General features: G+C 49.6%; 2 protein-coding genes across 2 annotated transcripts in view; one reads left to right on the forward strand and one right to left on the reverse strand.

The window, feature by feature from the left end:
- Nucleotides 1–12,708: 12,708 nt before the first annotated feature.
- On the reverse strand, nucleotides 12,709–17,270 carry Mlf2 (myeloid leukemia factor 2). Its single transcript, XM_050164114.1, has 9 exons — nucleotides 17,122–17,270; nucleotides 16,528–16,605; nucleotides 16,150–16,276; nucleotides 15,874–15,909; nucleotides 14,849–14,902; nucleotides 14,394–14,522; nucleotides 14,088–14,247; nucleotides 13,418–13,630; nucleotides 12,709–13,245 (listed from the first exon to the last, which is right to left on the reverse strand). Exons 2-8 carry the CDS (start codon nucleotides 16,575–16,577, stop codon nucleotides 13,443–13,445), a joined length of 744 nt encoding a protein of 247 aa, XP_050020071.1. The 5' UTR covers nucleotides 16,578–16,605; nucleotides 17,122–17,270; the 3' UTR covers nucleotides 12,709–13,245; nucleotides 13,418–13,442.
- The window catches only part of Ptms (parathymosin), an 18,712-nt gene continuing 11,780 nt past the window's right edge, over nucleotides 16,868–23,799 (forward strand). The window contains exon 1 of the mRNA XM_050164036.1: nucleotides 16,868–17,319. Coding sequence (XP_050019993.1) covers nucleotides 16,868–17,319 — 452 coding nt within the window. The remainder of the gene's footprint in view (nucleotides 17,320–23,799) is intronic.

The following is a 23,799-nucleotide window of genomic DNA, read 5'->3' on the forward strand; positions in this document are numbered from 1 at the left end:
ACCAGAAAGACTGCACCAGCAGGATGAAGTCACCAAGAATGGCAACGGATCATTCCCACCACTGAGTCATGCAGCCTTTTTACACAGGGTGACCTGGCAGAAAGCAGGGAGCCTTGGTAGCCATGATGTAGACTGCCTACCAAAGGCAGTATTTCTGTGGACCTCCAGCTGCAAAATCCCTGTGCAAGCCAGGCAGTGGCAACACAGTTCTAATACCAGCACTTAGGAGGCAGAGGCAGGCAGACCTCAACATTCATTTAAAATATAGCAATAGCCAGATGACTGTAGCACACGCCTTTAATCCCAACACTCTGGAAGCCGAGGCAGGCAGACCTCTGAGTTCAAGACCAGCCTGGTCTACAGAGTGAGTTCAAGGGCATCCAGGTCTACCTAGAGAAACCCTGTCTCAAAAACAGAAATTCCCGGGCTGGAGAGATGGCTCAGAGGTTAAGAGCATTGCCTGTTCTTCCAAAGGTCCTGAGTTCAATTCCCAGCAACCACATGGTGGCTCACAACCATCTGTAATGAGGTCTGGTGCCCTCTTCTGGCCTGCAGTCATACACACAGACAGAATATTGTATACATAATAAATAAATAAATATAAAAAAAATTCCTGTGCCAATTCCTGTAAGTTTAAAGGGGACTTTGAGATGTCTTAGTGGGTAAACCTCCCTCAAGTTATCCTCTGACTTTATACACACGTGTACTTGATATAAACATGCCTACACATGTCCACATGCACTAAATATATAAGAATCTCTAGGTCAGGTCTAAGCTGGGAAGTCCTGGGTATGAAGCCCTCTTGCCCAGATGAATGGCAACGTGGACTGGCTGTGACCTGGTATTGAGGGCTCTGGAGGACAGGTAAAGGCCCAGCCACCATCAGGAGGGATAAGCAAAGGTTAAACTGAGGACACGGAGCATGAGCAAGACAGAGCTTGTCTTCTGATGTTCCCAAGAGTGTGGTTATAAACTGAAGGTTTGTGAGCTAAAAAGTGTTGGATGAGCTGAAAAGCGGTTGACAGGGAAAGCCACATCTTGCCTGGGGTTAAAAAGAAACCTAACAAGGACATGGCTTTGATACCAACTAAAAGCTGGGGTAGGAGAGAACTTATGAGGAGGAAGGCGCCATGCTAGGAGGAAGAGCAGGGCCAGTTCCTGGATACAGGAGTGTTAGCCTGTATCGCCTGTACCTCCTGCTTGGCCAAATCTGAGATATGTGGGGCAGGATATACAGGGTGGCTTTTTGTTGTCGTTGATGTTTGTTTGTTTTTTGTCAGACTGTTGGTAAATATTGACTGAAAAGCCTGAGGTAGTAGAAAATGTCTGTGTTAAATTAGGCACTCTAGGCATTGGAGTTTTTTTTTTTAATATTTTATTTATTTATTATGTATACAATATTCTGTCAGTGTGTATGCCTGCAGGCCAGAAGAGGGCACCAGACCTCATTACAGATGGTTGTGAGCCACCATGTGGTTGCTGGGAATTGAACTCAGGACCTTTGGAAGAGCAGGCAATGCTCTTAACCGCTGAGCCATCTCTCCAGCCCTAGGCATTGGAGTTTGGGGTGATTTTTTTTTTTTTTTTTTTTTTTTTTGTCCTTTTGCCTGAATCTGTTTTCTGGAGCTGGAGCAATGGTATGGTGGTTAAAAGCACTTGTTGCTTTTGCCAAGGACCCAGGTTTGGTTCCCAGCATCCACACAGCATCTAACAACCCCCTGTAACTCCAGTTCCCTTCTTCTGGCCACTGTGGGTACTGCGTGCACATGGTGCACAGACATACATGCAGGTAAAATACCCATAGACTTAAAATTAAATACATCTGCCGGGCAGTGGTGGTGCAAGCCTTTAATCCCAGCACTCAGGAGGCAGAGGCAGGCGGATCTTCATGAGTTCGAGGCCAGTATGGTCTACAGAGCGAATTCCAGGACAGGCTCCAAAGCTACACAGAGAAACCCTGGCTCAAAAAACGAAAAATGAATGAATGAACGAATACATCTTTGGGGTCAGTAGGCTCATCACTCTGTCTTTCTGTTGTGCCCATTATTGGACTTAGAAGCCCAGCCTGTGCTCCAGCAAGGCAGGCTTAGCAGCTGTACTGAGTAAGCTAGTTAAAAGAACTAAATTCATAGTGGAAGAGAAAAAAGGCTTATTAAGTGTGGCCACACTGGGAAAAGGGACAAAGAGACCCAATGCCCTGCCCTGTCCAGTGAGATTAAGGTTTGAGTGGAGGGCCAGAGTCACACCTATCTAAGCAGTCTAGGACAGCGTGTGGTCAGACCACCACTATCTCTTCTGTGGTCTGACAAGTTGTGAATCTCTTTCCAGGAAAGTAGTCTCCCTCCTGGCTGGGTTAGCCTCTCGAATTCTCCTTACCAGCATGAAGTTTATGGGGAAACCTGGAGACAGGCAGATCTCTGAGTTCGAGGCCAGCCTTGTCTACAAAGGGAGTTACAGGACAGTCAGGGCTGTTACACAGAGAAACCCTGTCCTGAAGAGAGAGAAAAAGAAAGGAAAAAGTTTACAGAAGGGTGTTCATTTTTTCAATTGATAGCCAAAACAGGGGACCCAAAGGTCTCTTTAGTGTCCTCAACCCTGCCAGGCAGGTCACACTCACAGGTGGAATGCATGGCCAAGTATGAGGGTCTCAGGAAAGCGTTAGCAGAGAGAACCTAGGTTCAGTATTCCAGCATAGCTTTCTCCTTTATTGTTGCCAGACCTGGACTCAAAAGCAGCCTGAACGTGAGGTGTGCGTGAGAGGCAGACTGAAATGGCTTCTGCCCTAGAGCCTCTCCTGCAGATTTGATCTCCCTAGGCTGTCTCTGGAGACCATGGCTGTACAGCATGGTGCAAAGATGTGTGCACACAAACATGCACCCTCACTCACACCTGTAGAGGGAGCACCTACACTCTGCACTCCCAGGACTGGGGTCGGGGTCTTGAGTACAAGTCTAGAATTGGTTACACAGCCTGGCCTATATGGAGACCCTGTTTCAAAACCAACCAGTTTCCTTCCCCACCCACTTCTCTCGCTGTACGCTTACCTCAGAATGTGATTTTTACCTTTTTTTTTTTTTCTTGTGGTACTAGAAGTTGAGCCAGAGCTTTAGTCATGCTAGGCAAACTCTTAAGGTTACATCTGTGGGCCTAGAATAAACTACTTGATTGTAATCTTCCCTAGAACTCAGCATTAATCTTCAGTCTGTGGAGTTTCATTATTTGTAGTATTTTATTCTTGTCCTTCTTAGAAATAGGTGTGTCAGCTAACCATAAAAGAAGGTGTCAGGCAGTGGCGCCACACACATTTAAGCCCAGTGGATCTCTGAATTCGAGGCCAGCCTGGTCTGCAGAGTGAGTTCCAGGACAGCCAGGGCTACACAGAGAAACCCTGTTCCTAAAAAAATAACAGCAAAAAAGAAGATAATGGGACCTGTGTGGTGGTAAGATACCTCCATAGTTCACTAAGGTGATAAACAAATCCTAAGGAGATAGTGATAAGTTTGTCTTCTGGACGGCTTGGTAAACCATACTCCTTAGGCTGTATGAAGTCCACTGCCTTGCCTGGTGTGTGTGTGTGCACGTGCACGCGCACATATGTATATCTGGGGGAGGTGGTATAGGTCAAAGGACAACTTTGGGTATTGCTCCTCAGGCACCATCCGTGGTTTTTGATTTTGATTTTTGGTGGCACTCACTAGCTAGGGACTTACCAAGTGGCCTAGCCTGGCTGGCCAGTGAACCCCAGGGGTCCTGTGTCTCCTTCTCCCCAGCACAGGATCACAAGTTTGTATGGCCATTGGCTTTTGTTTTGTTTTTTTGAGTACAGGTTCTGGGAATTAAATTCAGGTTCTAAGGCAAGTACTTTTACACATGGAGCTCTCTGCCCAATTCTACACTGCATCTTTTTTTTTTATAATTTTTTTTCAAGATTTATTGTGTATACAACATTCTGCTTCCATATATGCCTGCAGGCTAGAAGAGGGCAACAGATCTCATTACAGATGGTTGTGAGCCACCATGTGGTTGCTGGGAATTGAACTCAGGACCTCTGGAAGAGCAGCCAATGCTCTTAACCACTGAGCCATCTCTCCAGCCCCCTGCATCTTTTTTATAAATAAAATTTTAACATAATTATGTCTCATTTATTTAGATGTTTGCTTAATGTTGCTTTTGTGTTACAGTATCAAAGTTGAGTGTTGGGAGAGATATTGGGCCTATAAAGCCCAAGATATTTATTATCTGGCCACAGAAGAAGCTTGCCGATCCCTACCTACAACCACTAAATATATGTATATAAAGAGAGGTATTGAAATAACACAGAGGAATTTAGTGAAAAAAAATCAATACATTACTTTCAGTATTCAGTAATACAGGCCTGTAATCCCGACACTTGGGAGGCAGAGGCAGGAATATCGTAGCCTGAGCTCCATAATGTGACCCTGTCTTAAATAACAAAATAAGGAGATGGAAAAGGGGCTCAGCCTCTAAAGACTATGCTCACAACCCAATGTCAAAAGTAAGAAAAGTAAATCTTAAAAAAAAAAAAAAATGGAGCTGGGCAGTGGTGGCGCACGCCTTTAATCCCAGCACTTGGAAGGCAGAGACAGGTAGACCTCAGTGAGTTCAAGGCCAACCTGGTCAACAAAGAGAGTTTCAGGACAACCAGGTCACAGAGAAACCCTGTTTGGGGGAAGGAAAAAGAAAAGAATACTAAAGAACATTCAAATGAACCTGAACAATTCTGGAAAACAGTAACAGGAGTTACAAATGCAGTGACAGAAATAAGTCACCTACCTGCACATTCCAGTTCAAACAGAATGCAACTATATGCTAGTTCCAAAAATCCTACAGTGGGCTAACAGTAAGACTAGGGAGAATATACCATCAGACACTAAATAAAATAAGTTAAATCGGGACTGGCCAGATGGCTCAACTAATAAAAGACTTCTGTCGAATCTGATGTCCGGTTTGATCCCCAGGACTCCTGAAAGTTATCTTCTGACACACGCACGCACCACACACACAAGCATGCACACACACATACGCACACACACATACGCACACACACACCACACACACATGCATACACATATACACACGCATACACACGCACACACACACACACCACACACACACACGCACACGCATGCACGTCCATGAGCACACATACACAAAATAAATGCAAAACATTTTAATTAAGCTGGGCGATGGTGGCGCACGCCTTTAATCCCAGCACTCGGGAGGCAGAGGCAGGCGGATCTCTGTGAGTTCAAGACCAGCCTGGTCTACAGAGCTAGTTCCAGGACAGGCTCCAAAGCCACAGAGAAACCCTGTCTCGGAAAAAAAAAAAAATTTAATTAAGGGCCAGGAGAGATGACTCAGAGGTTAATGAGTGAAAATGAGGACATGGCTGATCCTAGGTCTGGTTAAGAAAGGTTTTATCGTAGATATGAGGGAAGAGTTCAGCCAGAGGTATCTGGAAGGGTCCTGACTGAGCGGCCCTGAGAGGTGGGGGTGGTGGACCAAGAGAGGAGCCAAGAAGCCGAGAGAGACTGCAGTTGATAGAGATCTCAGAAACTGGGGGGGGGGGGGAGCATGCCCAGGGGCGGGGCGGGGTGAAGAGTGGTGGGAGGAACCACAGGTCCTGAGTGAGATTTGTACCACCAGGTTTCTTTGGGACCTGACAGGGTACTGGCTGTTCTGCCAAGGATTTAGGCTCAGTTCCAAGCACCCACTTGGCAGCTCCAGGGCAACCTGATGCCCTCTCTTGGTCTCCACAGCACCAGCCATCACATATGTGGTACATAGACTTACATTCAGACAAAATACCTATATACACATAAAGTAATAAAATAATTCTTTTTTTTTCAGTAAAAAAGAAATGGTTGTAATATCGGTTAACAGTTAAAAGGGGGGCATTACATAATGATGAAACCGTTTTCTAAAGAAACATTCTCTGGAAATGTAACTTATGTCTATAACTATAGAGCTTCAAGCCATGGGAAGATAGATTAAGGGACATGGATAGCCACAAATACAGTTAGAGGCATCTGTTGTGCAGGGGCTTCTGAGTCGACCCAGAACACACCCAGACACCAGATTCTCAGCACAAAGGAGCATTGCCCAGAGGGACAGGAGGCGGGAGGGGGGCAGGTGTGAGGTGGGAGGAGATTGGAGGGGGCTCCCTCTGGATCCTCAGGCAAAGACAGTGGCAAGTGTCTGTGCAGGAGTGATTTTTTGGTTTTGGTTTTTTGAGACAGGGTTTCCGTGTGTAGCCCTGGCTGTCCTGGAACTTGCTCTGTAGACGAGGCTGTCCCCCAACTAGTAAAGATTTGCCTGCCTCTGTCTCTGCTGGGATTAAAGGCATGTGCCACCAGTGCCCAGCTGCAGCAGCGGTTAAGGAGAAAAGGGGAAGTCTGTGTTGGTATGAGTTGGTAAGCTCTGATTGGACAGGTCAGTCAGTATAGCCAAATCATGAATTTTGATAGTTGGACCTTGGTGTTTTAGTCGGGCATAAGGAAGTGGTCAAATAAGGGAATAGATCTTGGTGGCTAGTTTTAGGGATGTGATCTAACAGTTTAGAGAGGGAAGAGGAGAGGGCAAGACCTGCTGGCCCTATGTTTGCCATGCTCAGACCTGTTAGAGAGCCCTTCATGTAACAGTTAGCTTCGGCTGTTAACTTGACACAAACTAGACCCTCAGCTGAAGAATCACCTATGGCTGGAGCTGTGAGCTGTTTTCTTAATTGCTAGTTGATTTAGGAAGGCCGGTCCCACTGTGAGTGGCATCCCTAGGGGTGTGGCCCGGGCTGTATCAGAAAGGCAGCTGAGCAAGCCTGGGCACAAACCCTGTTCTCCCACGGTCTCCGTTTCAGTTCCTGCCTCCAGGTTCCTGCTTGATCTTCTGCTTCGACTTCCCCTCGATGGTGAACTCTAACCTGTAAGCTGAAACAAACCTGGTCCTTCCCCAAGTTGCTATAGGTCAGAGTATTTATCACAGCCACAAAAAGAAAAAAATAGCCCCAAACCTCAATAACCAGCAAGTAAGTAAACAGGAAGATAGAGAACCGAACAATTCCACCAACTAGCAGGGTCGAGGTGACACGTAGCGAGATGCTCAGCAGAGGACTGGGGTTCCGTTCTCAGCACACACATGGTACTCAGAATTGTCTGTAACTCCAGTTCCAGGGGATCTGATGTTTGCTTCTGGAGTCCATGGGCACCAGGCACACACATGGTTCCCAGACATACATACAGCAAAATGCCCATATCTCAGCAAATGCACCGAACCCTGGGCTCAGTCACCAGCACTGTATAAAGCTGGGAACACACACACCTGTAATTCCAGCACTCAGCCAAGAAGGCAGAAGGATCAGAATTTTAAGGTCACCCTTCTTGCTTAGAGAGTGCAAGGCCAGCCTGGACTATGTGATACTCCGTGTCTAAATAAATAATGAACAGGACCGGGAATGTAGCTTAGTTCTAGAGTGCACGGCAGGACAGGCTGATGATGCGGTAATCTCAGTACTCACCAGGCGCGGGTACCAGGTTGCCACATATCCGAGGTCAGCCTGCGCTATAGAATGAGACCCTCGCAAAAAAAAAAAAAAACAAGTTAAAAAGCAGTAGAGGGCTCACCTAGCATGCACAAGTCGATGGGTTCTACCCAGTGCTATAAAACAAATGCCGAAGTAAGAGCTCTCTTGGTGGCACTTGACTAGCAGAATCCTAGCTTTGGGAGACTGAGATGGGAGGATTTGTAGTTCAAGGCTAACCTGGGCTACATAGTGAGACCCTGTTTCAAAACAACAAAAATTTCTTCTTTATTATATATGTCTCTCTCTCTCTCTCTCCTCTCTCTCTCTCTCTCTCTCTCTCTCTCTCTCTCTCTCTCTCTCTCTCTCTCNCTCTCTCTCTCTCTCTGCCCCAAAAGGCCAGAAGATGCTGGATGCCCTGGAGCAGGACTTACAAGCAGTTAGTTGTGAGTCACTTGGTGTGGGTGCTGGCATCTGAACGTTGGGTCCCTGCCATGACTTCTGAACTTTGGTCCTCCACCAAAAGCAGCAAGTGCTCTTAACTCCCGAGCCATCCCTCCAGCCCCCAGGCCTTGTGCTTTTGATTTTCCTGCTTCTGCCTCCAGAGTAGCTGAGAGCACAGTCTTTCACTTCTGGAATTGTTCTGTAGACCATAAATTAAGTCCCCTTTATGCTGGGGATCAGCTGGTTCCTTCCTGCTGCATTCTCTGTCAGTTGGCATTTGTCCTTATCGAAAATCCAGGATGGAAATTTTATATATATAACATTTTTGCTGGGTTGGAATCAGGCCTCGTACAAAGCAGGAAAGCTCTCTGCCGACTGAACTCTACCTGTAGCCCCAGGATGTCTTTCCCTAAATTCCCCAATAAGAGCAGCTTTGCTTTCTCCCACCAAACCATTTTCCACCTCATTGTCACCTTGACCTCATGTTCTCTGCCCATCTTTTAGGGCCCCGGCTGCAGCCCTATAACACTTTTCTGGCCCCTCATCGCCTCTCTTCCTTCAGCCCCCTTTACTACTTGGCCAGCCTCCAGGCTAGGGGACACTGCACAGAACCTGCAGCCCCTCCATGTGGCAGGGAATAGGCAAGAAAATGGACGGATGCTGATGTTGGGATCCTTGCCGGGCGATGGTGGCACACGCCTTTAATCCCAGCACTCAGGAGACAGAGGCAGGCAGATCTCTATGAGTTCGAGGCCAGCCTTGTCTACAGAGCTAGTTCCAGGACAGCTAGGGCTACACAAAGAAACCCTGTTTTGAAACACCAAAACCAAAAAAAGAAGAAGGGCTACTCCACACCCATCCAAGAGGTGGCTCCTTCGGGACGAAGAGTGTTAAAGGGCAGAGGAAGGGCAAGGAGCTCCAAACACTGTAACTCACCCATCTCAGGGGCACCCACAGGGCCTTAAGCAGCCAGGGCCAACAGCAATGGCAGGGCAGATCCTTCAAGGTGCTTTCTCTCAGGCAGGGACAGCCAGCTCTGTCTCCACCACTGTTTCTCCTAAGGATGAAACAGCAGTGTGGAAAGTCAGCCACACAAGGTCTGTTCTCTGGGCCCAGCCGGGGACTCGTGGCTTCGACCTCCCAGGACCTAGGATACCATACTTCCCCCATCTTTATCCCCTCCCCACACAGCGTGACTCATCTCTTGCCCCTCCTACCCACCTTCTAATATAAAAGAGCAGCAGGTAGTTGGGTGGGGAAGTACATGCTTCTCATCTCAGCTACACAGGGAAACTGAGGTAGGAGGGCAAATTAAAGGCTTCATAGTAGGAACTTGCCTCGAAAAAGACAGCAAAATCATATAGGCATCCTCCTGCATATTAACCTTCATCAAGCGATGAAAGGAGACAGAGACAGAGACCCACAATGGAGCACCGGACTGAAATCTCAAGGTCCAAATCAGGAGCAGAAGGAGAGAGAGCACGAGCAAGGAACTCAGGACCGCGAGGGGTGCACCCACACACTGAGACAATGGGGATGTTCTATCAGGAACTCACCAAGGCCAGCTGGCCTGGGTCTGAAAAAGCCTGGGTTAAAACAGGTCTCGCTGAACATAGAGGACAATGAGGACTACTGAGACCACAAGAACAATGGCAATGGGTTTTTGATACTACTGTACCTATTGGTTTCGTGGGAGCCTAGGCAGTCTCGTGGATACTCACCTTACTAGTCCTGGATGGAGGTAGGTGGTCCTTGGACTTCCCACAGGGCAGGGAACCCTGATTGCTCTTTGGGCTGACGAGGGAGGGGGACTTGATTGAGGGAGGGGGAGGGAAAGGGGAGGCGGCGGTGGGGAAGAGACAGAAATCTTTAATAAATAAATAAATTAATTAAAAAAAAAAAAGAAAAAGACAGCAAAATGGACTGGAGATGTAGCTTAACAGGAGTGTTGTCTAGTGCCACAATCACGTACACACAAAGGCTGGGCATTGTCTCACGTCCATAATCTCAGCACTTCCACAGCCTAAGGTGACAGTGAAGTGGCGAGTTCAAGGCCAGCCTGGGCTACATAGCAAACCCCTATCTAAAACAACCAAAACCAAACCCGAACTCCCAAGTAACACAAAACAAAACGGCAAAAGGTAAGGGCTTCTCTGCTCTCGCCCCTAGCTTAACAGGAAGTGCCTAAGTGACTCCTTGCCCTTGCTGCTCCCTCAGACCTGGAGCTCAAGAGCGGGACTCCCGTCTTGACGCGTGTGATTAAGTAGACTTAAAATATATAAGGTGAGCTGGGAGTGGTGGCTCACGTCTTTAATCCCAGCGTTGGGGAGGCAGAGCAGGCAGATCTGTGAGTTCAAGGCCAGCCTGGGCTACAGACCAAGTTCCAGGACAGCCAGGGCTGTAGAGAGAGAACCTGTCTCAAAAAACAAAAAAATAAATTAAATAAATAAATAAATAAAAATAAAATAGATAGATAAATGAATTCTGAACTGACATCACAGATTTAATTTAGTTTAGTTTAGTTGGAGATATTACATAGCCTGGGCTGGTATGCAGTCATTACAGTATGTAGCCCAGGCTGGTCATGAATTCACAGTTCTTTCTCAGCCTCCTGAAGGAAGGTGCTGGGATTACAGGCATACGTCACCATGCCTGGAATTACTGTGATCCTCCTCCAGCTCGGTTCCCTGATTCTCCAGGTAACAGCATCTATATGACTTGGACACTGAATGAAGGAAGATGAGAAAGAACCAAACCAGGGACCATTACCGTAGGAGAGAGAATAGAATCCAAACCACAGAGGAGCAGAACCTAAACATTGGTTTGCACTTGCCGTTACAGGAAGGGCTGAGACATGGGAGAGGCCAAAGATGGTTCCCAGAGGGGAGAATGGATGGTTAGGGGCCAAGTCCCGGCCAAGAGGACGATTTCCAGTTTGTGTCTGAACTGTTAGGCGCTCTGAGGCAAGTGGGGCTCAGGGAGCACGGAAACACCTGAGGGTAATAGAAATCCCAGAAGCAGGACCCGGCTCTGTGTTGCCTAAGCTGTGCCGACGTCCACGCAGTTCTGAGGCGGGACTCCATGAACCCAAGCCTCCAGTGTGATGCCGGGAACCAGTGCTAAGAGACAAGAGCCCACTTAGCATCGTGGCTCCTGAGTGGTCTTGCTCATTACTGACTGCACTGCCCTGCTTGGTCTCACACCCAGGACCAGCCTTCTTTGGACTTACACTTTTCTGGAGGTGGGGCCAGACCTGAGTGTGTCTACCCTGTCTGGGCTGAGAGAGGAGTTGTCGAAGTGAGGCTGAGCCCAGATGGAGAGCTGGCAATGACAGCCTTCCTCAGGAAGGTCTTTTTTTTTTTTTAATAATTTTTTTATAAATTTATTTATTTACTATGTATACAATGTTCTGTCTGTATGCCTGCAGGCCAGAAGAGGGCACAGACCTCATTACAGATGGTTGTGAGCCACCATGTGGTTGCTGGGAATTGAACTCAGGACCTTTGGAAGAGCAGGCAATGCTCTTAACCGCTGAGCCATTTCTCCAGCCCCCCCTTAAGGTCTTTTTATCTTTTTTGTTTTTGCTTTGTTTTCTGAGACAGGGTTCTCACTATGTAACCTTAGGTGGCCTCACCTGTGGAGACCCACCTGTTTCTGCCTCCGGATGCTGAGATTAAAGGCATTCACCACCACCATGCCTGGCTCAATAGGTTTTTATCAGTAGAAAAATAACAGTATAGAAGAAATCTGAACTGCCTCCAGGCATAGTGGTACATGCCTGTAATCCTACCATCTGAGAGGCAGAGGCAGGAGGATCAGGAATTTAAAATCATTCTTAGCTACAGCCAATCTGGGGCTGCATGATACCCTATCTTCCGGGAAGAAAAAAAAAAAGGGAGAAACAGAACTTGGCTCGGGGACATAGCTCAGTGGCACAGTGCTTGCCTAACACACAGCAGGGACAGACTGACCCATTTGGCTGCAAAGTAAGAGGGAACACGCTGAGAAATGTGAGCTCTCCTGTCCTCCAGGTTGTTCTGGTTCCAGCCTTCTCCACTGCTCTCTCCCTGGCTCAAATTCTCAGCATCTGGGGCTTGATGGTTTTGAGGGATGCTGACTCCTCCTCCCCTCTCCAAGACTTTTGAGAGGTTACCTGTGCAGGTGTCTGCCCAAAGGGTGGACTGGCCAACCCCACGGGCTACACCCTGCACCCTAACTCGACCTGGAGTGAAGTTACAGTCAGATGCAGGGGAGAGGGCAGGCTAGGCGGGTTTGGCTGTTCCTTTTTTCCTCTTGCCCCCGCTCCCCCAGGAGCTGTTCACTGTGACTGCCGTGGTGGTTTGAGAACGGCCAGCACAGGTTCATATATTCGGATGTTTGGTTCCCAGCTGGGACGGAGTTCAGGAAGGACTAGGAGGAGTGTGGCTTTCAAAAGCCCCAGCCTTTCCCAGTTGCTCGGTCTCCTACTTGCAGATCAGATGAGCGCTCAGCTTCTGTTACACCATGGCTGCCCGCCCGCCATGCCATGCCCACCATGATGGTTATGGACAAACCCTGAAACTGCGAGTAAGCCCCCAATTAAATGCTTTCTTTTATAAGCTGCCTTGGTCAGTGTTTCAAAAGAAACCCTAAGACAGCTGGGCCACATGTGGAGCCAAGAGGGAAGGTAAGAAAGTGTCTGGGACACGGGAGGGTGAGCTGAGGGAAAAGATATAAGTACAGCCAGAACCTTACTTTTTCATTCTCCTTTATTCCATAAACACCTAGTTACAAGTTGCACAAATCATTTATTTTTATAAAGGCAGAGAAGGGTATAGGAAAGTGTCTTTTTGTGATGTGGGGTGGGAGAAGGGACGAAGAGTTGGGAATAGTCCGCTCCCTCCACAGCCCTCACAGGACGATGGCATCTGCAGTGGGGCTCTGAAGAGCAGGTGGGCAAGGGTCCAGGGGAGCTGAGGGATGGTGATCCCTAAACTCAGAGCTTGCACCCCAAAACTTCAATGTGTGGCAGGGGCTCAAGGAAGATGAGGCAGCTTGGAGATGGAGCAGTAAAATGAAAACTCAAGTTAGTGGAGTCAAGATGGGTGGGGTCACCATGGTGAGGGGAGAAAAGACGGAAAAGGAGGTGGGGGCAGTGAAAGGTTCTCCCTGAGACCCCCAGGGAGAGGCGGGGGCCAGCTTGCCTGTTAATTTAATATTAAATTGGGATGAAGTTGGGAAGGACAATGTTATTTCACGGGATGATCTCTCAGCCTCTCAGCCTGTACCTGAGGAAGAAAAGATGAGCCTGTCAGAGGGAGAAAAGACACAGAAGCCTGGGGTCGGAGCTACTCTTCCAGACACTCAGAAAACCAGTTTCTCTTCCCATGACAGCTGAGCGACTCTACCCAAGGCATGACAGGTCTGTCACCCTTCCATTCCTCCCTCTCAGGCACTTACAAGAGAGCCTGAGAGCCTGGGGCCTTCACCAGTCATAGCGGCGGGACTGTCGGGAGGGGGAGTCCTCGGGTCCCTGGATAGCCAGGCGGGGAGGCCCCTCGCCCCTTCGTCCTCCACCCGCAGACGCCTCATGCCGTCGAAACTCCAGAGGACGCTGCTGTCTGAATCGGGAAGTCTCCCTTCGCCATTCATCATCAAAGGCCGCGGCCTCACCTAAGGCAGACACAGCGCAGGCATGGAGGGGCTGTGAGCCACAGCCTTCCAACATCAGAAATCGGGGCAAAAGCGGAGATCACGCATGTGAGAACAGGGGTAGGGAGCCATTTTGGCACAACCACTGGACAAAGAACGCAGGAGTTATAGGCACCACGGCAACTTAATGAAACCACACTAATCTGAGAGAGATGAAGTAAAGGCTGGAAAACAAAAATCACTGATCCAGGTACGGAACAGCATGACACCATCAACACCTGACTTCAGTCACAGCATCTGCCTCCTCCTTAGCAACACCTGACTTCAGTCACAGCATCTGCCTCCTCCTTAGCAACACCTGACTCAACCCTGAAGCTGGCAACAAGGCCTAAGCATAGGGCTCACTCATAACTCTGCCTGAGAGATACCTGAGGGATGGAGAGGCAGCTATGATACAGCCCACAGGAACGAGACTCACTTTCGTCCAGGTTGATGTAGTCCTGCCGTTCTTCCTGGTCCCCTGTGCGGTGATTTCGGGAGCGCTGGAGGATGTGAGCCCTGTCCCGAATGTGATGGCCGATGGACATCTGCTCCAGACCACTGTCTGAGTCCCGGACAGTCCTCCTTGTCTCCCGGATCTGGGATGAGGTGGACACGGCACATTCAACTCCCCACCCAAAGCCCCAGCTACACCACCCCGACCCACTCCTGAAAAAAGATATCAGGGTTTCTGTGGATGCCACTCAACCCTACTTCCTGTGAGATAGGGGAGTTCCTCACTCACCCCGCCTGGGGCAGAGCGCATCTCAGATGTCTCCTGGTAAACTTTCGGGGCTCCGTCCCCAGTGTTGGAGTAGGAGATGACGGTGGAGGAAGAAAAGGTCTGGCAGTTGCCCCCCGCGGCCATGTGTTCCTGAGGGAGAAAGGGGAGTGTCAGGCTGATGAGGGGAAGCTACTCTGCAGAAGGGAGCTCCCTTCTGCTGCTTGTTCTTGCCACATCCTTCTTAAACTATGTGAGAACATGAGAATCATAACATGCCCAATTCTTCACTGCTCCACACTAAACATACTTAACCATGCACAGGGATGAGAGCAGACCCAGGACCCTAGGGCTCAGCCTCAATTGGCTCATCCACCCCAGCCTCTTCACTAGTGTACTTCTTTCTCTCCTGTCTCAAAGGATGCCAGGGACAGTGGCTGCCACTGAGGCCCAGGAAGACAACGGAGCAAGAGTCATACCATGTTCCCAATCATGTCGTTCATCATCCCAAACATGTCCATGAAGCCACCAGACTGAGGGGAGAGAAGACAGACAGTCAGGGAAGCAAAGTAGATGTGGTGACGCTGTTTTGGAACTGCCACCCAGCTGACTCCAGGCCCTTTCTCTCCTATATACCTCAACCTCCTCCTCCATAAAGAGCTGGCCCCCTCCTCAGGCTCTATGGCTGCTATGATTCTTCTCTGCTTATTTCCTTATCTTTGGGGAAGTGAACCCAAATCAATGATTTAAAACCTTTAACATTCTAACACAGAATCGTGAAAGTGTCCCAAACTCTATTCCCTGGCCCTTCGGATGCATCTTCTCCTTAAGAGAATGCTGCACAGTTGCATTTCCCGTGGTTAAGAACACCCAGGAGCCAGGATTATCTCACTCCAGAAAGGTTTTTTTCTTTTTTTTTTTTCTTTTTGTTTTTTTTTTTTTTGAGACAGGGCTTTTTTCTGCAGCTTTGGAGCCTGTCCTGGAACTCACTTGGTAGATCAGGCTGCCTTGAACTCACGGAAATCTGCCTGTCTCTGCCTCCTGAGTGCTGGGATTAAAGGCGTGTGCCACCACCACGCTGCAGATTCCTTTGCGTGTGTGTGTGTGTGTGTGTGTGTGTGTGAACATTTTATTATTTTTACATGTATGGGTGGTTTCCTGCATGCGTGTCTGTGCACTACATTCATGCAATGCATGGTAGGGGACAGAAGATGCCATTGGATCCCCTGGGACCGGAGATAAGACAGCTGTGAGCTGCCATGGAGTCTGCTGGGAATCGAACCCTGGTCGTCTGGAAGAGCAACCAGGTGCTCTTGACTCTTGACCATCTCTCCAGCCCTAGCTCCAGGATTTAAACCCAATGGGCTCTGAATGTGTCAACTCTCCAAAGAGAAGATTTTTGAGACCATCCCTGAGACTACTCCAGAGGGGACACATTTGGAAACAACGTCTAAGACCGTAGTATGTGTCTGAGATACAGGGGAACAGGAACATAAGGACTCACCATTCCCAACATCCCAAAGGGAGAGACAGCCCCAGCCTACACGAACACAAGAGGAACACAAGTTAGAACAACATTCTGCTTTAAACAGCAAGCAAGGCCCGTGTCCCCCACTTCCTCCTCATCCTTCCCTCAAAAGGAGCCACAAATCTCCTTCCCCAGACTCCTGACTCCACTCCTCAGCCTCCCACACCGGTCATTTCCTTTGCTGGTTGCAGGACAAGAACAGCAGCGTGCTTTAATAAGCACCCTGCATCTCCTGTCTGTTCCAACTGTTACCTGCATCCTGCGGCTGGCGGGCCTGGTTGCTGGCATGTTACCATCTGTGATGCTAAGAAAGGGGCTATAGCCAAAGCCACCTGACAACATGCGGCTCATGTGCTGGCGGTGAATGGCGAAGGGGTCCCTGTGGAGCAAGCATACATTATAGAAGGCCAAAAGACCAAGCTGTCAACACCCAGCCTTCCCCGGCTCCCCCAAACCAGTCAGGGGCACACAGTGGCACAGATGCCAACTTCCCTCTAATTGAGAGCTGCGGCTGGGTATCCAGCTAGTTCGAACCGGTTCCAGACGGGAACCCGGAGGTCTGTCTGAACTGCTCAGGCCTGAAGCAGGGAGTGGGGTGAGCGTTCAGCACTCGGGGGAGGGAATTCTCACATCAGGAACATGGGATCGTCAGGCTCCACGTCCCTCATGAAGCGGAACATCCTGATCTCAGCTCCAGGGGGCTCCACGCTGCGAAGACACGGAGGCTGAGTTCCATGCAGGCGCCCGGGTTTCTGCACACCGGCTCAGGGTGGCTACTCTTAAAGCTGTCTCTTACACACACTGTCACTGAGCCCTCCAAACTCCAGGGAGACCCTTCGGCTGCTGGGCCATACCACCTCTTAGTCCTGAGAGCGAGCGGCTCCCAAGCCCATCTCGCGGGTCATGGAATTTTTCCCAAGGCTCTCGGTGTTGCCCCCCCACCCCCGCCCGCCATCCTCTTCCCCGAGCCATGGTCAGCTCCTCCTCCGACGCTAGGCTCGACGAGAATCCCGAACGGCGGCCCGCCGCCCCATTAATGACCCCAGCTACTCCGCCTTCTGCAGGCGCCGGCCTCTGCCAGACCTGCCCAGCCGGCCTCACTGTCCACCGAGCCGGTCGGCGACTGCCCCAGCCCGTGCCTCCCGCTGGGCGAGCCGGAGAGGGAGGTCCGCTCCGGGGCTCGCCACCCTGCAAACCGCGCAGGCCGCGGCGCCCAAGCCTCACCGGTCCCCGACTCGGGCTCAGCGGCCCATCCGGCCGGCCTCTTCTCGGGGCGCTGCAGGAGCAGGGTCGCGGCCCGGGACGCAGGGATTGGTCCGCGCGGGAGCTTCTCGCCTCCCGCACCGCCTCCTGCCTCAGCTGCCACCTCCGTACCCCCGCCCTCGGCCCGTGGAGCCGAACCTCCGCCAGACCAGGACGGAAGTGACGTCACGGCGGGCAGCCCCCGGGGCGGGCCGCGAGAGCCCCGCCCACAGGCGTGGGAGGGGGCGGGCGGCGCGCGCGACGGAGCCCGGGAGGGCAGGTCCTCTGGGGGGTGCGGGGGGGGGGTAGGGAGGGAGGCCTCATTAAGCTGGCTGGGGGTGGGATCCAGGGACAGGAAGAGGCTCGGGCTAAGGTGGGGGAGGGCGGAGCGGATCGGGAGGGACGGCCTAAACGCAGCGTGGGGGCAGGGTGTGCAGCACCTTCTGGGGGGCGGTGAGGCCGTCTGTGGGCGACCGGTGGGGCGGATCCCCGTGGGGACCTTTAAACACACTGGAGGAGGGGTGCTTTACCGGGGAGCGCGGGGGCCAGGCCTCTGGAGAGACGCTCCGGCGGGCGGGGTCCTCGCAGTGACGCGGAGGAGGAGGAGGTGACAGTTTAGCTCAGGTCTAGTTCAGGGAAAGGGAATCCAGGTTGGGGGACTGGCCGCCAGAGGGCGCTCCGGGGCCAGCCTGGAACTTCAGCGCCTTAGGACTCGGTGTCGGCTTAGGCTTCTGAACCCCTCGACCTGTCTGGGAAGGGCGAGCCTGAGCAGTCGCCATAGTCCTGAAGTCTGTGGGTTTTTTTGTTGTGGGGTTTTTGTTGTTGTTGTTTTGGTGTTCAGGGATCCAACCTAGGGCCTCGTGCGTGCCAAGCATCTGCTATACCGGTACGCTACAGTCCAGCCCGTTTTCTCTAGCTCTTATGTCTCCAAAACTTTCTTTTCTCTAAGCAGGTAGGTAGGTCAAGAGACTGAAGTTTAGAAGAATAAAGGAGTGGAAAGTTAAATTAAGCAGAATCACCCAGGGGCGGAGCCACAAAGTAAGCCCAAGAGGCCTGACGCCAAAGCCAAAGACTGATATTTTGACATACTAATTGTCCTGCACAGAGTCTTCCTGAGCCTGAGCCACAGAGCCCTCCCTTTGGGTCAGAGTATCTGAACCGTTTTAGGTAGACTTTGACCCACAGAGATCCGAATTCAAAACTCTTCTTTACTCTGGCTGCCAGCCCACATTGGTACCGTGTGGAACCTGGTCCAAAGAGAAAGGTTTATTCTCCACAATTCCCTGTGGGGGAAGGGTCCATGGTTATTCAGGAAACGATTGGGAGCAATTTCTTTCCATTTGATCATTACTAAGTGGAAAAGATAGGGTTCTCAGGAGGAACAGGGATATCATTAAGGTATGCTGGCAGATTGGAAAAGCGAAACCAAAGGAATAGAAGAAAATTTGTTTTTCATTGATCTGTGAGTTCAAGGCCAGCCTGGTCTACAGAGAGAGTTCCAGGATAGCCAAGGCTACACAGAGATCCTGTCTCAAAAACGAACAAAAACAGTGTTTGCTGCTATTGCAGAAGAACCCAGCATGGTTGCAGAGTTCCCACTCCACGGGATTGTACACCCTCTCCAGGCCTCCAAGGGTGCTCACACACCTGGCATTCCGACACACATATACACCTTATATCTCAAAAAGAGCAGTTACTGCTCTTGCAGACACCTAGTACAATGCCCAGGACCCACGTCTTGACTCAACAACCACCAGTATAACTCCAGTTCCGGGCTATGCAATGCCCTCTTCTGGCTTCTGTTGAACACGCATGGTAAGCATGCATACAAACATATAGGCAAAATACTCATATGCAAAAATAAAAATAAATTTGATTTTTTTTTTTTTGCCACCTAGACTTAAATAAAGAGATGCCACATAAGCTCTCTTTTGCTGTGGTCTCCTTTGGAAGCAAGTCCCCCTCTGGAACAGGGTCTCACCGTGTGGCTCTGGGATGGCCATCGAAGCAAGTTCTTCACCGCCTGACCAACCAACCGGTATTTAATGCGCTTGTCCCATGCTGGGAGAGCGTATTAAACACACAGACAAAGCTAAGTAAGATGGTCTCTGCCTGCCACCTTGATGTGTAGAGTCTCTTAGGCTCCTTGCTGTGAGTTGTGTTTGTTTTGAGACAGGGTTTTGCTCTATAGCCCTGACTGGGAGCACTTGAACTTCATGGCTGCAAGGATTCCAGTTGCATGCCACCGTGACCAGTTAGATCTCCATCTTTCTTTTTTTCTTTCTCTTTCTTTCTGTTTTTGCTTGTTTTGAGACAGGGTTTCTCTATGTAATAGTACTGGGTGTCCTGGAACTCACTCTGTAGACCAGGCTGTCCTTGAACTCAGAGATCTGCCTGCCTCTGCCTCCCAAGTGCCAGGATTAAAGGCGCACACCACCACCACCTGGCATCTATCTCCATGTTTCTTTTTCTATTATTTGATATCTTTGTCTCCTGCCTTTAGGCGTCTGGAGCCCTTTCTCTTCCGTTTCTCAGACTGTAAGAATGTCATTAGGAATGTTGGGTATACATCTATAATCCCAGCTGGATACATAGCAAGTCTCTATGTAAGATGTTGTCAATAAAGATAAAAGCCAAGCAGAACACTTTAAGCAGAACACCAGCCGGGTGGTGGTGGCGCACGCCTTTAATCCCAGCGCTCCGGAGGCAGAGGCAGGCAGATCTCTGTGAGTTCGAGACCAGCCTGGTCTACAAGAGCTAGTTCCAGGACAGGCTCCAAAACCACAGAGAAACCCTGTCTCGAAAACAAAAAAAAAAAAAAAAAAAAAAAAAAAAAAGAATCTGATACCATTCATTTTTACCTTTGCGTGTGTGTTCGTGTGTGTTCGTGTGTGTGTGTGTGTTCGTGTGTGTTTGTGTGTGTGTGTGTTCGTGTGTGTGTGTTCGTGTGTGTGTGTTCGTGTGTGTGTGTGTGTGTGTGTGTTGTGTATGGTGAATCCAGGCATAAACCCAGGATCTTGCATATGGCAGAAAGTGCTCTTCCATTGAGCTAAGTCCACAGCCCTGTTTTGTATTTGGGATAGCCTCATTGTGTAACCCAGGCTGACCTGAAACTTAGTGTATGAAAATCCTGATTCTCCTATCTTCACCAAGTAAGTGGTGGGATTCTAGGCATGTGGGGCTATGCCCTGTCTTTGCATGATTTTATTTTTATTAAAATCTTTGATTATATTCATTCGTGTGGGGGCGCATATATCATGACATGCATGTGGAGGTCAGAGGACAACTTGGAGGAGTTAGTTCTCTTCTTCCCACCATGTGGGCTCCAGGAAATCACACTCAGAGCGCCAGGCTTGGTGGCAACTCAACCTGCTGAGCCATATCACTGGCTCTACAGGATTTTAGTTTAAGATTTATTTAGGCCAGGCATGGTGGTGCACACCCTTAATCCTAGCACTTGGGAGGCAGGGAGGAGGATCTCTTTGAGTCCAAGGCCAGCCTGGTCTGCACAGGAGTTCCAGGACAGCTGAGACTACACTGAGAGATCTTATCTCACGTTATTTCATTTGTATCAGAGATGAGTGTTTTGCTCACATATGTGTGTCTATGCTTGCTGACGGCATGCAGAAGTCAGAAGAGAGTGTCAGGATCCCCTGGATCTGAAGTTATGGATGGTTGTAAGCCACTATGTGGACACTGGGAACTAAACCTGGGTCCTTTGCGAGAGCAGCAAGCGCTCTCAAATATTTAGCCATCTCTCCAGCCCCCTACATGCTCTTAAATGAGTGTGTTTCTTCTCCTAGGCATGTTTACAAATTACAGCTTCACTTCTACTAGGCACAGCCTGAAATCTAGATTTGTTTGCTTGTTTCTCCTGGCCCCAAAGGTCCTGAAGTTGGGCTTGGGATGTAGTTCAGTATCAGAGAGCTTGCGGTGTGCACACAAGGCCAGGTCTTGGATCCTCAGCCACACACACACACACACACACACACACACACTTGAGCGGGTGAGACTAAGTGAGGCGCTGTGAAAGCTCATGTTCAGCATGCCTGGTGACATACATAGGCAGCTCTCTAGGAACTGAAGGGATATAATTTTACAAGCAACTAGCAGTTATGTCCGTCTGCCTTTTTTCCTCGCCTCCCTGTCTTCTTCCCCCTTCTTCCCTCCCTCCCTCCATCCCTCCCTGTCTACCACCCTCTTTCTTCTCTGTCCGATCAATGAAGGGCAGGAGTTTGTCATTCACTGGCGTTTCCGGTAGATGATGTGACTCAGGAGGGGATGCAGCTTCTTCAGGGGATGAGGCTACAGGGACAAGGACTGAATGTGCCTCCTCCATCCACGGGTCGTCTGGCTGGAGTCAGTCAGGAAAACCTTGAGAGGGTAGAGCTGGGCTGAGGAAGGGGCCCTCTTTGGATATGAGGTCACACATCTGGAAATACCCCAGGACAGTTGGATATTTGAACAGAGTGAGGGCGGAGCAACGTTGGGAGTAGGAAAGTTACAACAGCCTGTTTGTATTTTAAATCGAAAGGCCGTTTACACATTCCTGGAAACTGTTTTTTTTTTTTTTTTTTTTTTTTTTTTTGATCTTGTACAATACAGCCGCTGTGGAAATAGGGAAACCTAGGGAGGTGTGAGGATACACACCTCCTTAACTCATTATTGACAATCAGGAGGTGCTGAGCCCCTGAGCAGGGACGGGTGGGTGTGGAGATAAGACGTAGCACTGAACAGTCTAGGAATGGAAAACTGAGGTCTATGTAGCCCCTTTGGTGGACGCTTGCACAGAGGGAAGTCCCACCCACCAAGAGAGGAAACATGGGAGACTTCTGTCGGACTCTGATACTTTTGGGGTCCCAAGGAGCACCCGGGAAGAAGAGAAGCTAAATTTGTCAGTCTGGACTTCAGGGATGAAGCCAGTGCTAGAGACTCTGGAGTCAGCAGAGTTTTGAGTTTTGTGGTTGGTAGCAGGACGGGAGCAGACATCCATGACGCAGCAGCCTAGGGAGCATACACAAGTCCATCAAGTCTCCCTGTCTCATCCTCGCTACTCTTTCTCTGTCTCCAGCTTCCAGGCCAAGGAAGTCTGTCTCATTTTCCTGAGCCTTTCATTGTTTTCTTTACTGGTCCCTAGATAAGCCACGGTCGGCGTAATGCGTGAAAACTCTGAACACACACCTAAGGGAGAGCACGCAGCAGTCGCCTGCATGCAGCAGTAGCTGTATGAACGGGAACACAGCAGCCAGAGCTGCTGACATTCTAATTACAAATCGCAGGAGCTGGATGTGGGCAAGGAGGCAGGCTGCCGGCTGCAGGCTGGGTGGTAGCCCAGTAGTGAGGCATGTGATTAGCATATGCAGAGCCCTGGGTTCAATCCCCAGCACAGCTCAAAATAAAAAAGGGGGGGGGGGCTGGATAGGTGGCTCAGTGGTTGAGACCACATACTGGGCTCTCGGAGAATGGTCACTCCAGCTCCAGGAGACCGGCCCCTCTGCTGACACCTCTACTTCTGCACACATACTCACACAGAGACACACATAATTTAAAGGGGAAATTCTTTTTTTTAAGGAGGGAGCTTAAAATAGAGATCTAAGATTGTAGTGTCTGATACGGTAGCCGCTAGGCACAGACGGCTATTTAAGTGGGCTGATGGTGTAGCTCAGTGGTATGAGCCTTGATTAACATGTACTAGGTACTAAGTCTGACTTTCTACAGAGCAAAAACAAATAGCAAACTTGAATAACTCACTTTATTGGGCTGAAGAGATGGCTCAGTAGTTAAGAGCACTGGCTGCTCTTCCAAAGGTCCTGAGTTCAATTCCCAGCAACTACATGGTGGCTCACAACCATCTGTAATGAGATCTGGTGCCCTCTTCTGGCCTGCAGGCAGAATACTGTATACATAATAAAATCATAAAAAAGGATTCACTTTATTGTGAAACTTGCCATTCTTACTTATTATTGTTTGGAGAAATGGGGTCTTAAACTGACCACGAACTCCCTAAAGAGGACCTGAGTTTCTGATCCTCTTTACCCCACCTCTCAAGGACTAGGATTATGTGTGGGGGCGGGAGCTACCACACCTAGTTTATGAGTACCAAGTACCCAACTCAGGACTTCATGCATGAGCTTATACCATCTCCGGCCCATGAGCTAGCCACATTTCCAAGTGTTAAGTGATCTTGTGTCTATTGTATTGAAAAGAAGAGATGGCGTCTCCCAGAGCTGGCAGTGTAGGTCAAGGGTAGAGCACGTGCCTGCTATGCATAAAGCCCGTGTTCCAGGTATAACACTATTTCAGTGCAGAGTTGGGAAGCACCTATAAATGCTTGCCTGCTTGCTTGCTTCCTTCCTTCCTTCCTTTGAGACAGGGTTTCTCTGTGTACAGTCCTGGCTGTCCTGGAGCTCACTCTGTAGACCAGGCTGGCCTCAAACTCAGAGATCCACCTGCCTCTGCCTCCTCTGCTGAGATCAAAGGTGTGCGTCCCCACTGCCTGGCTAAATCCTATCTTTTTTTTTTTTTTTACAGATTTTTCTGACAGTCTAAAAAGGCGTTTTGAAGAGTAAATATGAGGAAGAATTTGAGATAACAGCAGCGCTGGACCAGAGTCAGAGCCTCTAGGAGCACAAATGAAGGAGGGGACAGAGTGAGAAAAGT

Source organism: Alexandromys fortis, unplaced genomic scaffold, assembly GCF_014885135.2.
Source record: "Alexandromys fortis isolate MF-2015 unplaced genomic scaffold, M_Fortis_MF-2015_v1.1 scaffold_150, whole genome shotgun sequence".
Classification (NCBI taxonomy): domain Eukaryota; kingdom Metazoa; phylum Chordata; class Mammalia; order Rodentia; family Cricetidae; genus Alexandromys; species Alexandromys fortis.